The 15,216-nt window shown below is 40.5% G+C and overlaps 1 protein-coding gene across 2 annotated transcripts; it reads left to right on the forward strand.

Annotated features, from left to right (window-relative positions):
- The first annotated feature begins 3,404 nt into the window (after nt 1-3,404).
- On the forward strand, nt 3,405-11,465 carry tfdp1a (transcription factor Dp-1, a). 2 transcript variants are annotated; one of them, XM_008275589.1, is made up of 12 exons: nt 3,405-3,504; nt 5,558-5,639; nt 5,859-5,925; nt 6,146-6,267; nt 7,204-7,325; nt 7,497-7,662; nt 7,825-7,971; nt 8,080-8,148; nt 8,702-8,853; nt 9,245-9,411; nt 10,026-10,104; nt 10,237-11,465. In XM_008275589.1, the coding sequence occupies exons 2-12, from the start codon at nt 5,628-5,630 to the stop codon at nt 10,373-10,375; spliced, it is 1,242 nt and encodes a 413-aa protein (XP_008273811.1). In that variant the 5' UTR covers nt 3,405-3,504; nt 5,558-5,627; the 3' UTR covers nt 10,376-11,465. The 2 variants fall into 2 exon arrangements, with proteins under 2 accessions (XP_008273811.1, XP_008273810.1); XM_008275588.1 differs by lacking the exon at nt 3,405-3,504 and adding an exon at nt 4,674-4,745.
- Nucleotides 11,466-15,216: the final 3,751 nt, after the last annotated feature.

Here is a 15,216-nt window from a genome sequence, read left to right on the forward strand (position 1 = left end):
TTGGTATCATTTTACAATATATTTTGATTGAATGATTTGTAGACATGGATCATAGCAGCAGCAGCAGAGGAGGAATGCCTCCTTTCGGATGGATGTCTGAGTTTTTCAAGATTTGAAAATGATAAAAGGTGATTGAACTGTGTCAGTTCCTAAGAGAGCACATGTTGTGCTATATGGGGTTGAGCTGCTTTCTTGTACAGGTAAAGATCTGTAAATTTATAATGCCCAAAGTCAACAGGATTTATTATTATTATTATTATTATTGTTATTATTATTAGTAGTAGTAGTAATAATAATACTAATACTACTGCTACTACTACTACTATTACTACTACTACTACTACTACTAATAATAATAATAATAATCACAAGGGTTTCAATAGGGTCCTTGCACTGGAGTGCTCGGACCCTAATAATTACATTAAAAGCAAAGAGGCAGATAAAATCAATCCATAAAAACATACATATAATCAATAGTTAGAAGAGTACAGATAAACCTACCTTCTGGTCAGCGGCAAAAAATGCTTCAGTGCTACAGGGTAAGTGGTAAACATTTTGTTTTTAACTTAAGAAATTGTGTTTTGCACAAATGTAATTCCGTGACGTGCAAATGACCAATATTGTAAACCTTACTAAAGATTCTTTAGTAATAACTTTAATTCCATTAAAGGAATTCTGAATGTGGGTGAGAGAGATGAGTGAAATAAGCTCCAACAAACTATTACATTCAGGTGGCTTTTCCCTATAACTCTAAAAATCATTTAAGCAAAGATATCTTTCATGACATTCTGTTGCCACAATTGTATTCATTTGATCAAATATGAAAAATGTGGGATTAAAAACAAAACAAGTGCTCATCTTACAAGACAAAAAAACCAAAACAAACAAACAAAAAAACAAAATGCGACTGTGAGTTGAGCTGACAGGAGGGTCAGCTCGGTTATCTTGTGCAAAAATGAATCCACCCTTTAGCAAGTGTGAATAAGACACGCCACACGCTCGCTGATAGAGTATCTGTGGACGTCAGCTTTCTTCTTCTTCTTCTTTGTTGTTTTACAGTGAAAAAGGGCTGAATGGCAGCGGAAGTTGACTCACAGGATGCAGCTTGTAAGTGATAGAAAATTGTAGAGAGAGATCTTCTGCCATTCATGCCAGCCATGAAACACATCTGTGAGCTTTTTAGTGCTGTTGACATGCATTTCAATAATTCTATTGGGGTTTTTTTTCTGACATAATGGTCAAATTATCCCTCAGTTTAATACAGTATAATAAAAATCTCCACCTCAATACAGGCCTCAAAGTGAACATAAAGTTGAATCAATGTTTCCTCAAACTATTTCAACAAAAACCCAACATATCAAAAAAAAGGATGATTTAGTACTAATTATTAGACTTAACTACTTTTATTCAGGTGTACATGATAAACCAGAACCTAATGAGAATTTGAAAGGTTATTTAAAAAAAAATAAAATAAAAAATCTAATATTACAAAGAAAACAAAGGGTATTGAGAAAAAATGGTCTGGTGTTTTGTTGTATTGCAAAAAATGCAAATTTTCCTCACAGAAAATAGACTAATCCAAGACATGCAGAAGACAATAAGTGCAGCTGCGTTTAATAAAGCAGATCTAATAAATCAAATTCTGAACATCTGATCATTTTACTCCCTCTGATGTCACGTTTTGATGCTTCTCTTGGTCTTACATTAACATTAAAAACAATACAAAATAATACAAAAATAACCCCATCTCTATTCAGAATCAGCTTTAATTATGTTACTTAATGTTTATTTATGTGTCGTTACAATCACGCGTTAAAGCCCCTCAAAAATATTATAATGTAGTTTATCATAAATGCTGGGATATTATTTCTGTTACTGTTGATAAAGTATATAGTAAATTACCTCTCAACTTATTACATTACCTAGTGAAACACAGCTGAGTTGCAAATAAAAATGCTTCTTTGTTCTGTTTGTTTTTGTCAGCAACACTGGCAGCATATTTGGCCTTGATTATTTAGAGTTTTGTGACTTGATGAGGGATCTTTCTCCGCTCATCAACACCTGCATCTCTTCTCCTGGACCATTTGGGAACCGCTGGTCTATCTATCCTGCACTGATTGTGATGTGAATGTGGAACACGTACTGAGCACTGAAAGAAAGTAAATTCATTTTACTCTCACATAATTGGAAATAGTGCAAATGTTGGCTTAAAATGCAAACGTTGGCCCATGATTCTGATCCTGTTTGAGGCAATTCATGGAAGGGATCTAGCGGGTGTCAACTTTAGGAATCTCAGAGCTGTGTCTCCTCTTTTTGTGGATGATGTTGAGTTCATTAGGCCTTAATTTCAGCAAACACTGAGTGGTTTGTAGCTGAGTGTGAGAGTCAGCACCCCCAAGTCTGAGGCCACGGTTCTCTAGTGGATTTATCCTTCCTAGTTGAAGGTGAGTTGTTGTCCAAAGTATCTTGGGATCTTGTTCACGAATGAGAAATTGGAGCATGAGATAAAAAGGCGAGGTGATGCAGTGTCATCAGTAGTGAAGGCATTGTACTGGACCGTCGTGGTTAAGAGGGAGCTGAGCCACAAGGCAAAGCTTTTGATTTGCTCGTCACCTACAGTCATCAGCTCTGGTCAGCGACTGAAAGAATTAGGCTGAGGATACAAACAGCTGAAATGTGTATCCTCTGTTTGGTGGCTGGGCTCAGCCTGCGAGATAGGATGAGCAGCCTGAACATCTGGAGGGAGCTCAGAGGAGAGTCGCTGCTGCTTCACGCTGAGAGGAGCCAGCTGAGGTAGTTTGGGCATCTGGTTAGGATGCCTCCTGTGCACCTTACCTTGGAGGTTTCCCTGGTACATCCAACTGGGCGGAATCCCTCGGGTCGACCCAGAAACCCTGGAGGGATTACATATTTCATCTAGTCTGGGAATGCCTTTGGAGCTCCCAGGAGGAACTGGAGAGCATTACTGGGGAGATGGACCTCTAGGATGACCTGCTTGGATGAGCAGAAAAAATGGATGCATGGAAAATCTACAGACTGTCATCTATGTGTCAAGATCCCCCCAAAAATGCTCCTGCTGCACACACACTAGAAACTGACAAAGTGGTCCTGTTTATTGATACAACTTAAAATGTGGCTGAAGTAATAAAATCCAAAAATGTCTTCAATGCATTTTGGTTGCAACCAGACCTTGAAGTTGGAGTTGTTCTGCAGAGAAACAGTCCAGAACTACAGCAGTAAACCGCATCCTCACACTCCTGTGCAGCAGATGGCGGTATACGTATCTGTGCAGCTGGCTGGTATCCACCAATCCCAAGAGATGCAGGTTGTGGGCATGAACTACTTTGACCGGTTTGCTTTCGTCTCCTTCGTACCGTCCAATCAGACACCGCTAAAGCGAGACACCGCCAAGATCAGATTGTGAGACGCGGTGCTGTAGCTCGGCTAGCAGAGAGAGGACCGAGAAGGCTAGCTAGCGATCTGCTAACATAGTGAAGTGCACCGGTAAGTAGCATTTACCGACTTTTAACTCGCTCCCCACCTGCTGCAGATGAACGCACTTGACGTTAGATATGTGTTTTACCTACGTTGCGTGTTAAATAACTTGGAAATACACTGCCAGCGCACACAGGGCTAGCCGAGGTAAACTTGCAGCTAATTCTGGCAGTGTTGTCGGTGACAGCTGTGGGTTAGCTTGTTCGCTAGCCCCCTAGCTAGCGTAACGGCAGTGGGCTAACAAAGCGTCGAAGGTCCCAGTTGTTAAACCGTAATCTCGAGTTAGCTCGTTGCTAAAACAACCAGCTGCTAACTAGCAAAATACTCGTTATGCGTTAAGTTTGAAGTACCTCTCGGCCAACTTGCTAACTAATTGTATGCAACTAAGCGGAGCGAAATCAACAGCAGGGCTAGTTTTAACGGTCCGCGCTGATTGTGATCTAATTGGTAACTTTATTCATTTTTTTTAGAGCTTCTACAAACTGCAGTGCACTAAGCTCTCATAAAGGAAAGCGTGAAAAAGTTAAAACAATCACACCAGCAACCTTAATATTAATTTAGCCGATAGGTTAGTTACTATGCAGTCTATATCAATATTTTATTAAAAATCCTGAAAGCAACTATAAGCCCATAAATACATGATGGCGAATGAATATTTCAAGTGTTTCTTAATGTGGTTTCGGGGCGACAAGCTCGCTGTTATTAACTTAGTTAGCTGTGTTTGTTGTTGGCTGATGAAGTGGCAAGTAACTGTCAATAAGAAGTGCTCGACTCTCAATAAAACACAGTTAATTAATGAGCTATATGTAAATAATGTAACTGGCAGTGACTAGTATTTACGATGCTGTGGTGAGTTATCGTGGGCGTGTGAAGTGATTCAGAAGTTTTACACCGTAAATAAGACACACATCGTTTCTATTTGATTGTAAACTTGATGTATTTACTTTTGCAGCGGTTACTCAGTTGGAAACGATCACTGTATAGCCGGCTATCATACTCGACCAAGTGGCAAATCCTGGCATGACTGGGTGCATAACGTCAAATAACAGAACCATGAGGGAAAAACCTATTCAAGAGTTGAATACACAAAGCCGATCAATCAATATGCAGCCGAAATTAATAGTAGAATTGTTAAAAAGTGCCTCGACATTGCTTAGTTTGTTTCCTGTTTAGTGGGGATTTAGACCTCCTCTTCCTCCATTCTCAAATGCCAACAACAACAGCCGTCGAGGAGACAGGAGAGTGCACTCGTAAGTGCACATAATCACTATATTCACTTCATTCACCGTGCGAAATGCACACTCGCTTTTAAAACGTTATCTCACGCTCAACTGTAGCTGGAATCTGCAGCACGGAACCAACAATTGCTTAATTTTACGTGAATCGCCTCAAAACGTGCATAAGCTAACTAGCAAGCTAACGCCAGCAAGCTGAATCCAGCGCTAGGTGCTAGCAGTAACAGTTAGCTAGCTGGACTCAACAAAAGATTGGTCATTGTTATCGACATATAATATGAGTGCTGTGGCTGCCGCATGCAGCCGGACTGTCTGTAGCCATACGGTGCTATCACTTGAGCCACATTATTAGTTTTGCGCTGTTGTGGTAAAGTTAGCATGTTTGCGTGACCTGTAGCAGAAGTTCGACGATGCCTCTCCTCCGGACGTGCTCGGTACCTGAAGTAGGCCTTGTGCACACTTAGCGTAGTAAAAGTTGTGAGCATCAAGGGATGGTTTAATGTGGTTTTCTGCGTACACCGTGCATGTAGAGATACCCCTCAAACATCCATATATTACAGATTGGTGTGAAATATACACATTTTCGTCAAATTCGTCTTGTGGAAAGAATACTGAAGCTAGCGTTAGTGATGTAGTTAGCCTTCTGCAGTGTGCTCGTAGCAAGCAGTTCTAATGGGCCTTAGTTCAGAAATAAGTTTCATTTTCACCCCAGAAATGTAGTAAAATACATCTTAGCTCGGAAAATATGTTGAGAAATGCGATGTTGGAGTGAAACTAGCAACTTAACCATTCATTTTTCAATAGTTTGGTTCCTTTTCTGTCTGCAGGGGTCTGAAGAGTGACTGACAGGAAAATCTTTTTAGCCTGAAGCTCAACTCCTTTCGGTCCTTTGGGATCATGGCTAAAGATGTAAGTAACTACACATGTGGATTCATGGGATACATTTTGTAATTAACGTGTCACCTTGCAGGCACTTCAGCTAATGTCAGATCACTCCATATCTGATGCTAAAGCTGACTGAAAGCATCTGCTGAAGACCTGTTTCTTTTCCAGCATAGGGTTTGATTAACCAGACTGTTATAGCAGTTATAATTCTGTGACAGTGTATTCATTTCTTGTCCTTCACAGGCTGGTCTGATTGAAACAAATGGAGAGCTGAAGGTTTTCATCGATCAGAATCTGAGCCCGAGTAAAGGTATAACTAACTAGTAGTTGCCTTTCTACATAAATTGTACATCCAGTGCACAGTATTTTCTTTACAGTTCATATATAGGCTGGTTTTTAATGACTGCTCGGCCCACAGAAGAAAATTCTCTTCTGGAGGAGGCCTATGTGCTGGTAGGCGGACGATAGGGGGCAATGGAGCTTCAGCCAAGTCCTCTGCTCATTACCGTTCTTCTCATGTCTTCTGTTAGGTGTCTTATCCTTGGTTACTGTCCAGCCCACAGCTGCCCCTGTGGCTAAACAGCTCCTACCCAAAACCCTTGGGCCATCCAATGTGAACGTTACTGCACACATGCCACATGTACCACACATGGTGAGTGAGTTCTTAAACTGTCAGGTGTTTTTTTGGTGTGTGTTTTCTCTGTCACGTTTGGATGAGAGTTTAGTTTGGTTTTCTTAATTGTCAGTGACCAGATGCATTTGTGTGTAGATTTGCTTGTAGGTTTGCTTTTCTCTGCTCTGTCTTACCGTTGTGTAAGCCCCTCCATTATCATTGTGAGGTGACCGGGCAGAGGGGTAGGTGGAGGCAGTTGATCCTAAGCTTATCAACTCTACAGTCAGCAGGATTACACCCATCATCCCATTATATACAAGGAATGTATACATAACGGAAATCAGCTTAGATATCACCTTAGTTAGGGAATAGATCACCTATCTCCTGGAGACCTCGTGTTATTCTTAGAGATGCTCATTTTAAGCAATTTCTTTCATTTATCATCAACCATGTTCATTGAGAAAAATATCTGAACAGCTAAATATGTTTGCTTCCTCCTTTTAAAATGTATGTAAACAGTTGTCAGTGCCTATTTTTGTAGTACTATCCAAATATGTTGCATTGTATGTATTTAAATATTGTGAATGAAAGGATAAATTCTGTCCTGAATGAAGTAGTTGTCATTCAGTTTTCCTACTGCATCTCTACATGTGACCAAATGGCTGAACAAATTAAAATAATTCCACCTTGTATTGTGGGTAAATACATGCAGCTTTCTGCCACATATCCTTGTAACAACAGAGCTCAGCAGAAGACCTGAAGCGAGTCTCTTCCTGAGTTTCCCTTAAATGTTATCTCATCTCTGCAGTTAGCATAATCCATTTTATAAAGCAGCATTAGAAAAAGTATTAAGCTCATCAAATGTTAAGATTTGAGTACGCCGAGTTTTAGAGAAATGCTCGTCTTATGTTGGCAGCCTCGCAAGATTCCTGCCAATGCTGAACATGAATATTTTTGTTCCCTTCTCCTTTGTAGGTGATTGGAACACCCCAGAGGCCTACAGTATCAAATACCATTTTGGTAAACAGTCCACACACACCCAGTTCCCAGTTCCTCACTCAGAGTCAACCAGCCGATGCCTCCCCTTGGTCGTCTGGGTGAGTCTTCAAAGGATCCTTATGAAGTTTAAGCTCTGAACATTATTGTGGAGATTTCATGAGATTACATGAGTCAAGTCTGATGACATTTCATATAAAGAAAAAAAAACGTTTCACATACATGAATGTTTCTGAAAGTGTAATGATGTTGGGGATGTGTTCTGTCTGCAGAAAACGTGGTAAGAAAGGGGAAAAGAATGGAAAAGGCTTGAGGCATTTTTCCATGAAAGTGTGTGAGAAGGTGCAGAAGAAAGGAGTAACCACCTACAATGAAGTGGCAGATGAACTGGTGGCAGAATTCAGCTCTTCAGACAACCACATGTCACCGAATGACTCTGTGAGTGTTGCAGCTGCATTACACGTTCTTACAATATATGCAAACTTGAATAACTCGATACACAAATGTTTGAAATTGGGGCATATTCAGCACTAGCTTTTACACATCTTTACATGGTTGAGATGTTTTGTTCATGTTTTGAATTGCGTTTTCCCACTTTAGCATGTGTATGACCAGAAGAACATTCGGCGGCGCGTTTACGATGCACTTAATGTGCTCATGGCCATGAACATAATCTCTAAAGAGAAGAAAGAAATCAAATGGATTGGCCTGCCCACCAACTCAGCACAGGAGTGCCAAAACCTAGAGGTAGGAACACACCAGTATGGACCATGTTCCCATCAGGATGGGTTTGGCGTCTCTTCCCTTTTAGCTCTTTGATAATCATTATTCCGATATGTATTATTTCAACTATAGGTGGAGAGACAGAGGCGACTGGAGAGGATTAAGCAGAAACAATCACAGCTTCAGGAGCTCATACTGCAGGTGGGGATGAATTGAGTGCTTGTCCTTGTGTCTGCGAACATTTGTAGCTGTATCAGTTCTGCTGGAGCTGATATGTACCTTCTCAAATGTAACGATGCATCAAGGCTGCTAAAACCATGGAGATGCTATGTAGAGACAACAAGTTGAATGTGGGTTTGTCTTAATGTCTCTGATGCAAAGAGGCTCTTCACCATGACGCAGGTTTATTTTCTGCTTTTCAGTAACATGTAATTTCTCCTTATGGCGGTTAAAAGTGGAAAGTTGTGTGTATATTTGATTATTTATGGTGTGTAATGAAAGGACGACTCGTATCACATCCATTTAATGTTACTGTTAATAGTCAGCAATAGAAATTCTGTGCTGAACTATTGGAGCAGTTGCTTCTGTGGAGACATCAAGAGAAAGTCAAAACGATTATCACTGTGGAAACTGTGCTGCTGAAGAATGTAGCAGAATATTAAAAAAAGAAAAAGTCAGGTGTGCGAGAAATCCGATACAAATTTTCCCTGTAGCTCCTTCAGAGTCATCATCTTTCTTTGATCTTGTCTTGCAGCAAATAGCTTTTAAGAACCTGGTTCAGCGGAACAGACAGTCAGAGCAGCAGGCAAACAGACCTCCACCCCCCAACTCCATCATCCACCTTCCTTTCATTATTGTCAACACCAGCAAGAAAACTGTCATCGACTGCAGCATCTCCAATGACAAGTACGTGACTATTATCTGTTATCTGTTATGTGAAAAGTTGTAAGTTTACTTTTATGTTTAATTAAAAAAAAAAAAAAAAAGCAATGTATTAAGTTTAAAATGGGAAAGCCTGCACACATTTCCAGACTGTCTTCTTGCCGCATCCTCAAAACATGAAGGATGTCTTTCTAAATTAAGCATAACTTAAGGTCCCAACCTGTCCAACACACAAGCACTCGCTGAAATTGAATAGAGCCGAGTTACTGCATTTCTTATTTTTTTCAGTTTGGTCTCTACCATTTTCTTAAAGTCCTAACCTCTTGATCCACCTTGAAATTACATTAGACTTGTTAAAAAAAAATGAACAATTCTTCTCTTGTTACATCTAATCTTCTTCCCCTCTCATCTGCAGGTTCGAGTATTTGTTTAATTTCGACAGCATGTTTGAGATCCACGATGACATCGAGGTGCTGAAACGTATGGGCATGGCCTGTGGTTTGGAGGTGGGGAAGTGTTCTCAAGAGGATCTGAAGGTTGCACGTAGCCTGGTGCCCAAAGCTCTGGAGCCTTACGTTATAGGTACGTGTACCACATGCTCCTTTTTCGAAGGAAAACAAACCAAAACACGGCTTTCCCCTTCACATTAGGACATATTTCAAAGGTTTGAGGACTGAATAATGATGAAAGCAGCAGCTACAGTCAACTAGTTTGATTAAGATCTGCACTTTAACTTTTGGGTCTTTATATCTCAGTGCGTCACCTTTGACTGTAGGAAACCCCTGTCATGTCCATGCTACAGTAGGTACAGCAGTCATGTTAACACCATGGAAAGAGGACACAAGGAGTCAGTGCTTTGATGATACACATTTTTATTTGCAAAGCAAGTCTTCACACCCAATCCAACCTGGTCATTTATTTTAGTTACTTTACTAGACTTGTATCTGTTAATAAAATGAGTGGTGAAATTTTCCCAGCAGCTCTGCAGTCAGTTTAAGTAGATTATAGTTTCTGGGGTCTCTCTCTAGTATGTCGATTGCTGGAGAAATCAGTAGCGTTGGTACTTACACAGTGTTTGCCAGCTTGTGTGCGCTGACATGTGATTTGTGTCCTTCCAGTCAGTCTTACCTTTAACAGAAGTGTGATGGCTAATGAGATGGAGGTCACATAAGTGTCTGTGTTTTCTCTTTATCTAGAAATGGCAAAAGGTCCCATCAGTAACGTCTACATCACTGGAGGATCCTCTGCTAACGGAGCCCGGTACCCTGCAAGCAGGTGAGAGGTCATACCTATATAATCTCAGCTAAAGAATGTGAGGAAAAGCTGATTCTCTTCTGCTCGTCCACCTGCTGTCACCTTGTCCACCATTACCTTACTTTCCAACATTTCGCGCTTTGTTTCCTGCAGTGATGGTTGCACTGATGGCACCATGGCCTCCAGCTCAAATGACTCTCACTACAGCGGGTCTCGCGTGGAAACTCCAGTGTCTTACATGGGAGACGACGACGACGAGGATGAGTATGACGAGAATGACGACGAAGACTAACCTACCTACGCCTCGCCACTCCAACAAGCACAGTCCTTCAAACCACCCTCACCGTGGAAATTTAGTCCACTTTCGTGTGTGCTTCTTGAACCTTTTCCCCTGTTCCCTATGCCTGTATTTCTGTCTGGCTTTCTCAGGGGTGTAGATGAATATTGAAAGAACAGCGGTGTTAATTGCACCCATCTTTTTTTTCTGCTCCTGAATCACGCGCACCTGCACCACAGCTCGGTGGGAGGTGTTGTCCAAGGGAACTGTAGTCTGTGGCCCCCCGCCACTTGAAGTCTTTGTATGTCTAATCCACTTCTCAATAAGCCATCCCACTAAAAAAAGAAAACAACAAAAAAACTCTGTAAAACTTACTGCTGTTGGAGAATGTATAATGTACTTGTTTGAATAGTTATTCTTATTATTTTGCAATTGCATATGGCAGACACGATGATGATCTAATGTTCCGAGATGGCCAAAGTGTCTGCTTTAACATGCTGTGTTAGTGCAACACCATGGATTCTGAATGGCCTAATACAGTTGCCATGGCATCCCAGGATGGGGCTCCATCAGATGTGTTGATAATTATTATTATTTTTTTGGTTTTGTTTTGTGTTCCTGGGCAATTATTTGAAATAGTTTCTTATCCCCCATTGTTTTGGGCTGGCTTCCTTCTGTTCTGTAGGCAGCTGCTTTCCTGATCTTGTTTGCTAGATTTGTTTTTTTTTTTTCTTTTTTTTTTGTAATCCGGAGTTGAGGAATTCTCCATCACCGCCCTGTTAACGCCTTGGTAGTGTTTACAAAATAACGGCAGCATCAAGGTAAAGACTCTCATAACCCAGGCTCCTGATAGGTAAATAAGCTTTGTTTGTTAATTACGTATATAAATCCTACGATTGTAGCTTATAGTATCCTTTAGAGGCCAGTGGTAAAGATAGACCTTCAAAAATTATTGATGTAACAAAATGTGTGGTTGTATAGGTCTTTATGTACTCCCTTTAAAGATCTCCCTTTTAAAACTGAGCAACACATGTACTGACTCTTCCAAATACCTTTTCTGTAATCTAATATAAGTTTGCAAATTAAATATAGATTGTTTTAATAAGTTTGTATCTACATTTCATGTGAGTTTGTTGCTGGGAAATATATTGTCAGGTTTCTTTATAACTAGTGGAATTGGCAGATGGCACAGAACTGGTGAAGGAATAGCACAACTTGAAACATTTCTGCTGATCTGAGATGCAAAAAAAATAAGGATTTCCATGTGACCCCCGGACATACACGTGTTGGGGAAAGGGTGGGCTCGAGGAGGTGCGTCTGCTTGTCAGAGGAAAGCCACAAGAAAACTGCTGTAGATGGTAGAAACCCAACAGGAGGATATCTGTGAGGTGAGAACAATCGATCATAAGCTTTACCGGTCGTGTCATCGATTCTTATCCTGTGCTGGCATAATTTCATATGTCAGCGGTTCACTTTAGTGTATACTTTACAAAGACAGGCCTCAACATCGAGACTGGGCCCTTTTCCTAAACAGAGATCCGGCCAAATGTTTTTGACATGGAGAACCGACAAGAGCCAAAATGAAGTGCATGCTGCAGGCACAGGAAAGTTTGCGAGGGTGCTCAGTGCCTTATTGCTGTTTGGGCCTTTGGCTGCTTGACATGTTGGTGCAGGTCATTTTAAGTTATTTTTTTTCCCCTTCAAAGTCTGCCACACTTTACATGGATGGTTTTACATTTTTAAGGTTTATGTTAAAAAGGAAGCTTTATGCACCAATGTGTCGTTACAGGTGTTGGAGAGTGATACTGCAAATGTGGGGGGAAAGAAGTTGTAGAATGCTTTTTGTGGCTGCAGAAGGGGCTTGGTAAAATCTGAAATTGCTTTTAAAATGTGGGAATGTGAAGTAAGAGGAGAGGTTATTTCACCTATTGCTGTTAGCATAACACAGACCTGACCAAATGTCATTCCATCTGAAATTTTCTGCTTAACTAGCTCTGAATTGGCTTAAATGTTTATAGCCTAAAATGTGGATATTTATGAAGATTTTAGCCTGATACTTGGGAGTTGTTTTTAATTTTTATTTTATTAATTGCCCATCATCCCACTTTCAGCACCCCTTTTTCACAAATAGAAGTTTTAGGCTATGTTTGAAATACAATCTCAATATAGCTATAAACCCCTGAAAATGTTCACTGTTATTTCTCATCATGCCGTTGATTGAGAATCAGTCCGCAGTACTGGACATGTAGATCAGATAGTTTCTCTGTTGTGAGTAAATTGGATATGAAAAAAAATGCAGCCGTCATAAAAAGTCCCATCTTTGAGCACGCACTAATAAAAATGTTTTTTGTGAAAGTCAGCCAGTGAAATTTTCTGAACCATATGTAGCTGCGTGTCACAATAATACAAAATCTGTTTTAGGTCAGTTAGGATTATCAAAACTGTTTCTATTTGCTGAATGCCAGAAAAATGAGAGAGAGAGAGAATTTTTTACTATTTTATTCAAAGTCAGAAGTTTACATACATTTCCTTAGCATGTGGTAACATTGCCTTTAAACTGTATGACTTGGGTCAAATGTTTTGGGTTTCCTTCCACAAGCTTCTCTCAATAGTTTGATAGAATTCTGGCCCATTCCTCCTGACAGAACTGGTGGAACTGAATCAGGTCTGTTGGCCGCCTTGCTCCACACACCTTTTCAGCTCTGCCCACAATTTTTCGACTGGGTTGAGATCAGGGCTTTGTGATGGCCACTCCAAAACATTGACTTTGTTGTCCTTAAACAACTTTGTAGCTAATCTGGTGATCATGCTTAGGGTTACTGTCCATTTGGAGGATCCATTTGTACCAAAGGTTTAACTTCCTGGCTGATGTCTTGAGATGTTGCTTCAGTATTTCAACATAATGGTCTTTCCTCATGATGCCATCTATTCTGTGAAGTGCACCAGTCCCTCCTGCAGCAAAAACACCCCCACAACATGATGCTGCCACCCCTGTGCTTCACAGTTGGGATGGTGTTCTCAGGCTTGCAAGCTTCCCCCTTTTTCCTCCAAATGTAACGATGGTCATTATGACCAAACAGTTTAATTTTAGCTTCATCAGACTCCAGAACATGTCTCCAAAAATGAAGGCCTTTGTCCCTGTGTGCATTTGCAAACTGTAATCTGACTTTTTTATGTTGCTTTTGGAGTAATGTCTTCTTCCTGTCTGAGCAGCCTTTCAGCCCATGTCAGTACAGGACTGGTTTCACTGTGGATAATGATGCTCTCTTACCAGCTTCAGCAGCATCTTCACAAGGTCTTTAGCTTTTGTTCTGGGGTTGATGTGCACAATTCATACCAACACAGTTCATCTCTGGGACACAGAACCTGTCTCCTTCCTGAGCGGTATGATGGTTGGACATTCCCATGGTGTTTATACTTGATATAATTGTTTGAACAGATGAACGTGGAACCTTCAGGCATCTGGAAACTGTACCCAAGGATGAACCAGACTTGTGGAGGTCCAAAATCAGATTTTCCCATGTTGTCTCAAAAGGAAGCAGTGTGTTTGAGGTGTGCCTTAAAATACATCCACAGGTGTGCCTCCAATTAACTCAGATGTTGTCAATTAACCTATCAAAAGGTTCCAAAGCTATGACATCATCATCTGGGCTTTCCCAAATAGTTTGAAGGGATAGTAATCTTAGTGTATGTAGACTTCTGACTTTGAAGAAAGTGATTAAAAAAAATTCTCTAAAAAGAAGTTCTCTCTCATTATTCTAACATTTAGCAAATAGAAATAATTTTTTGTTAATCCTAACTGACCTAAAACAGGAAAAATTTAACCTGATTTAATGTCAGACAGTGAGAAAAAAAGGTTATATGTCTTTTTATACTGTGTATGTAAACTTCTGGTTTCAACTGAACACAGAAAGTTTGATTGGTTGCTGTAATCATTCCTTCTCTCCATAACAGCCACAAAGTGATGCAAATGGTCGGGGGAAAAAACACCTCCTGTGGAAAATTGCAGTTGTAAGTTTGAGTTAAAGTTAATATGATGCCTCAACAATCTGATTTAGTCAAATTAAGTTAGCATCCTCCAAAGTGACAGTCTTTCTAGGGTTTTATTGGTTTCCTTGCCGACCTGCAGCAAAGTGATAGAAACACAAAGCAGTAATTTAGTACTAAAAGACTGCAGCTCTGGAAGATTCTCATCTGATTCAACTTAGACTGCTGTTACTTCACATTAGCTTGAGCTGAAATTGAGGAAATAATTCTGACAACACGGAATTTTCTTGCAGATTTGATTTCTTTATGGTCATTATGTCCAGGATCTTTCTACAACAACTTCTACTCACATTTATATTGTCCGTGCATTTATTGCATAACCATAAGCGCTATCAGTGGGCCTTTCCTGTTAATCACAAACAATATTCTTTATTCAAGTTTTAATATGCAGCAACAGATTGATTACAGTTTGTATAAACTGCTAATTGTAATTTGCCAGTTGACATTCCTGCATATGCTGCTTGTGTTGTGTTCCAGTATGTTCTCGCACACTTTGTCTGGGGCATTGGGGTGTTAATGGATTATCGAAAGGTGTTGACTCAGGTGTGTGTGCGTTCCCGTGTGTGTGTGTGTGTGTGTGAATGAGGGTGTTACGGCGCTCAAAGTGTGCTGGGATCTAGTTCAGACACCATTCTCCAGGTCCCATTTCTCTCTCCTCTGTCACTCCTCTGTGATCTGTCTCCTGTTCTCTCACTCTTGCTCTCCCTTCCTCACCCCTGCACGTTAGTTAGCAGTGATTCATCCTCTGCCTCTGTTCACTCTTTGCAATGTCTTCCCTTCGCATTGCCTAACAGTCGCCTTCCCTCAAC

This window comes from Stegastes partitus, unplaced genomic scaffold (assembly GCF_000690725.1).
Source record: "Stegastes partitus isolate 25-593 unplaced genomic scaffold, Stegastes_partitus-1.0.2 Scaffold55, whole genome shotgun sequence".
Lineage (NCBI taxonomy): Eukaryota > Metazoa > Chordata > Actinopteri > Pomacentridae > Stegastes > Stegastes partitus.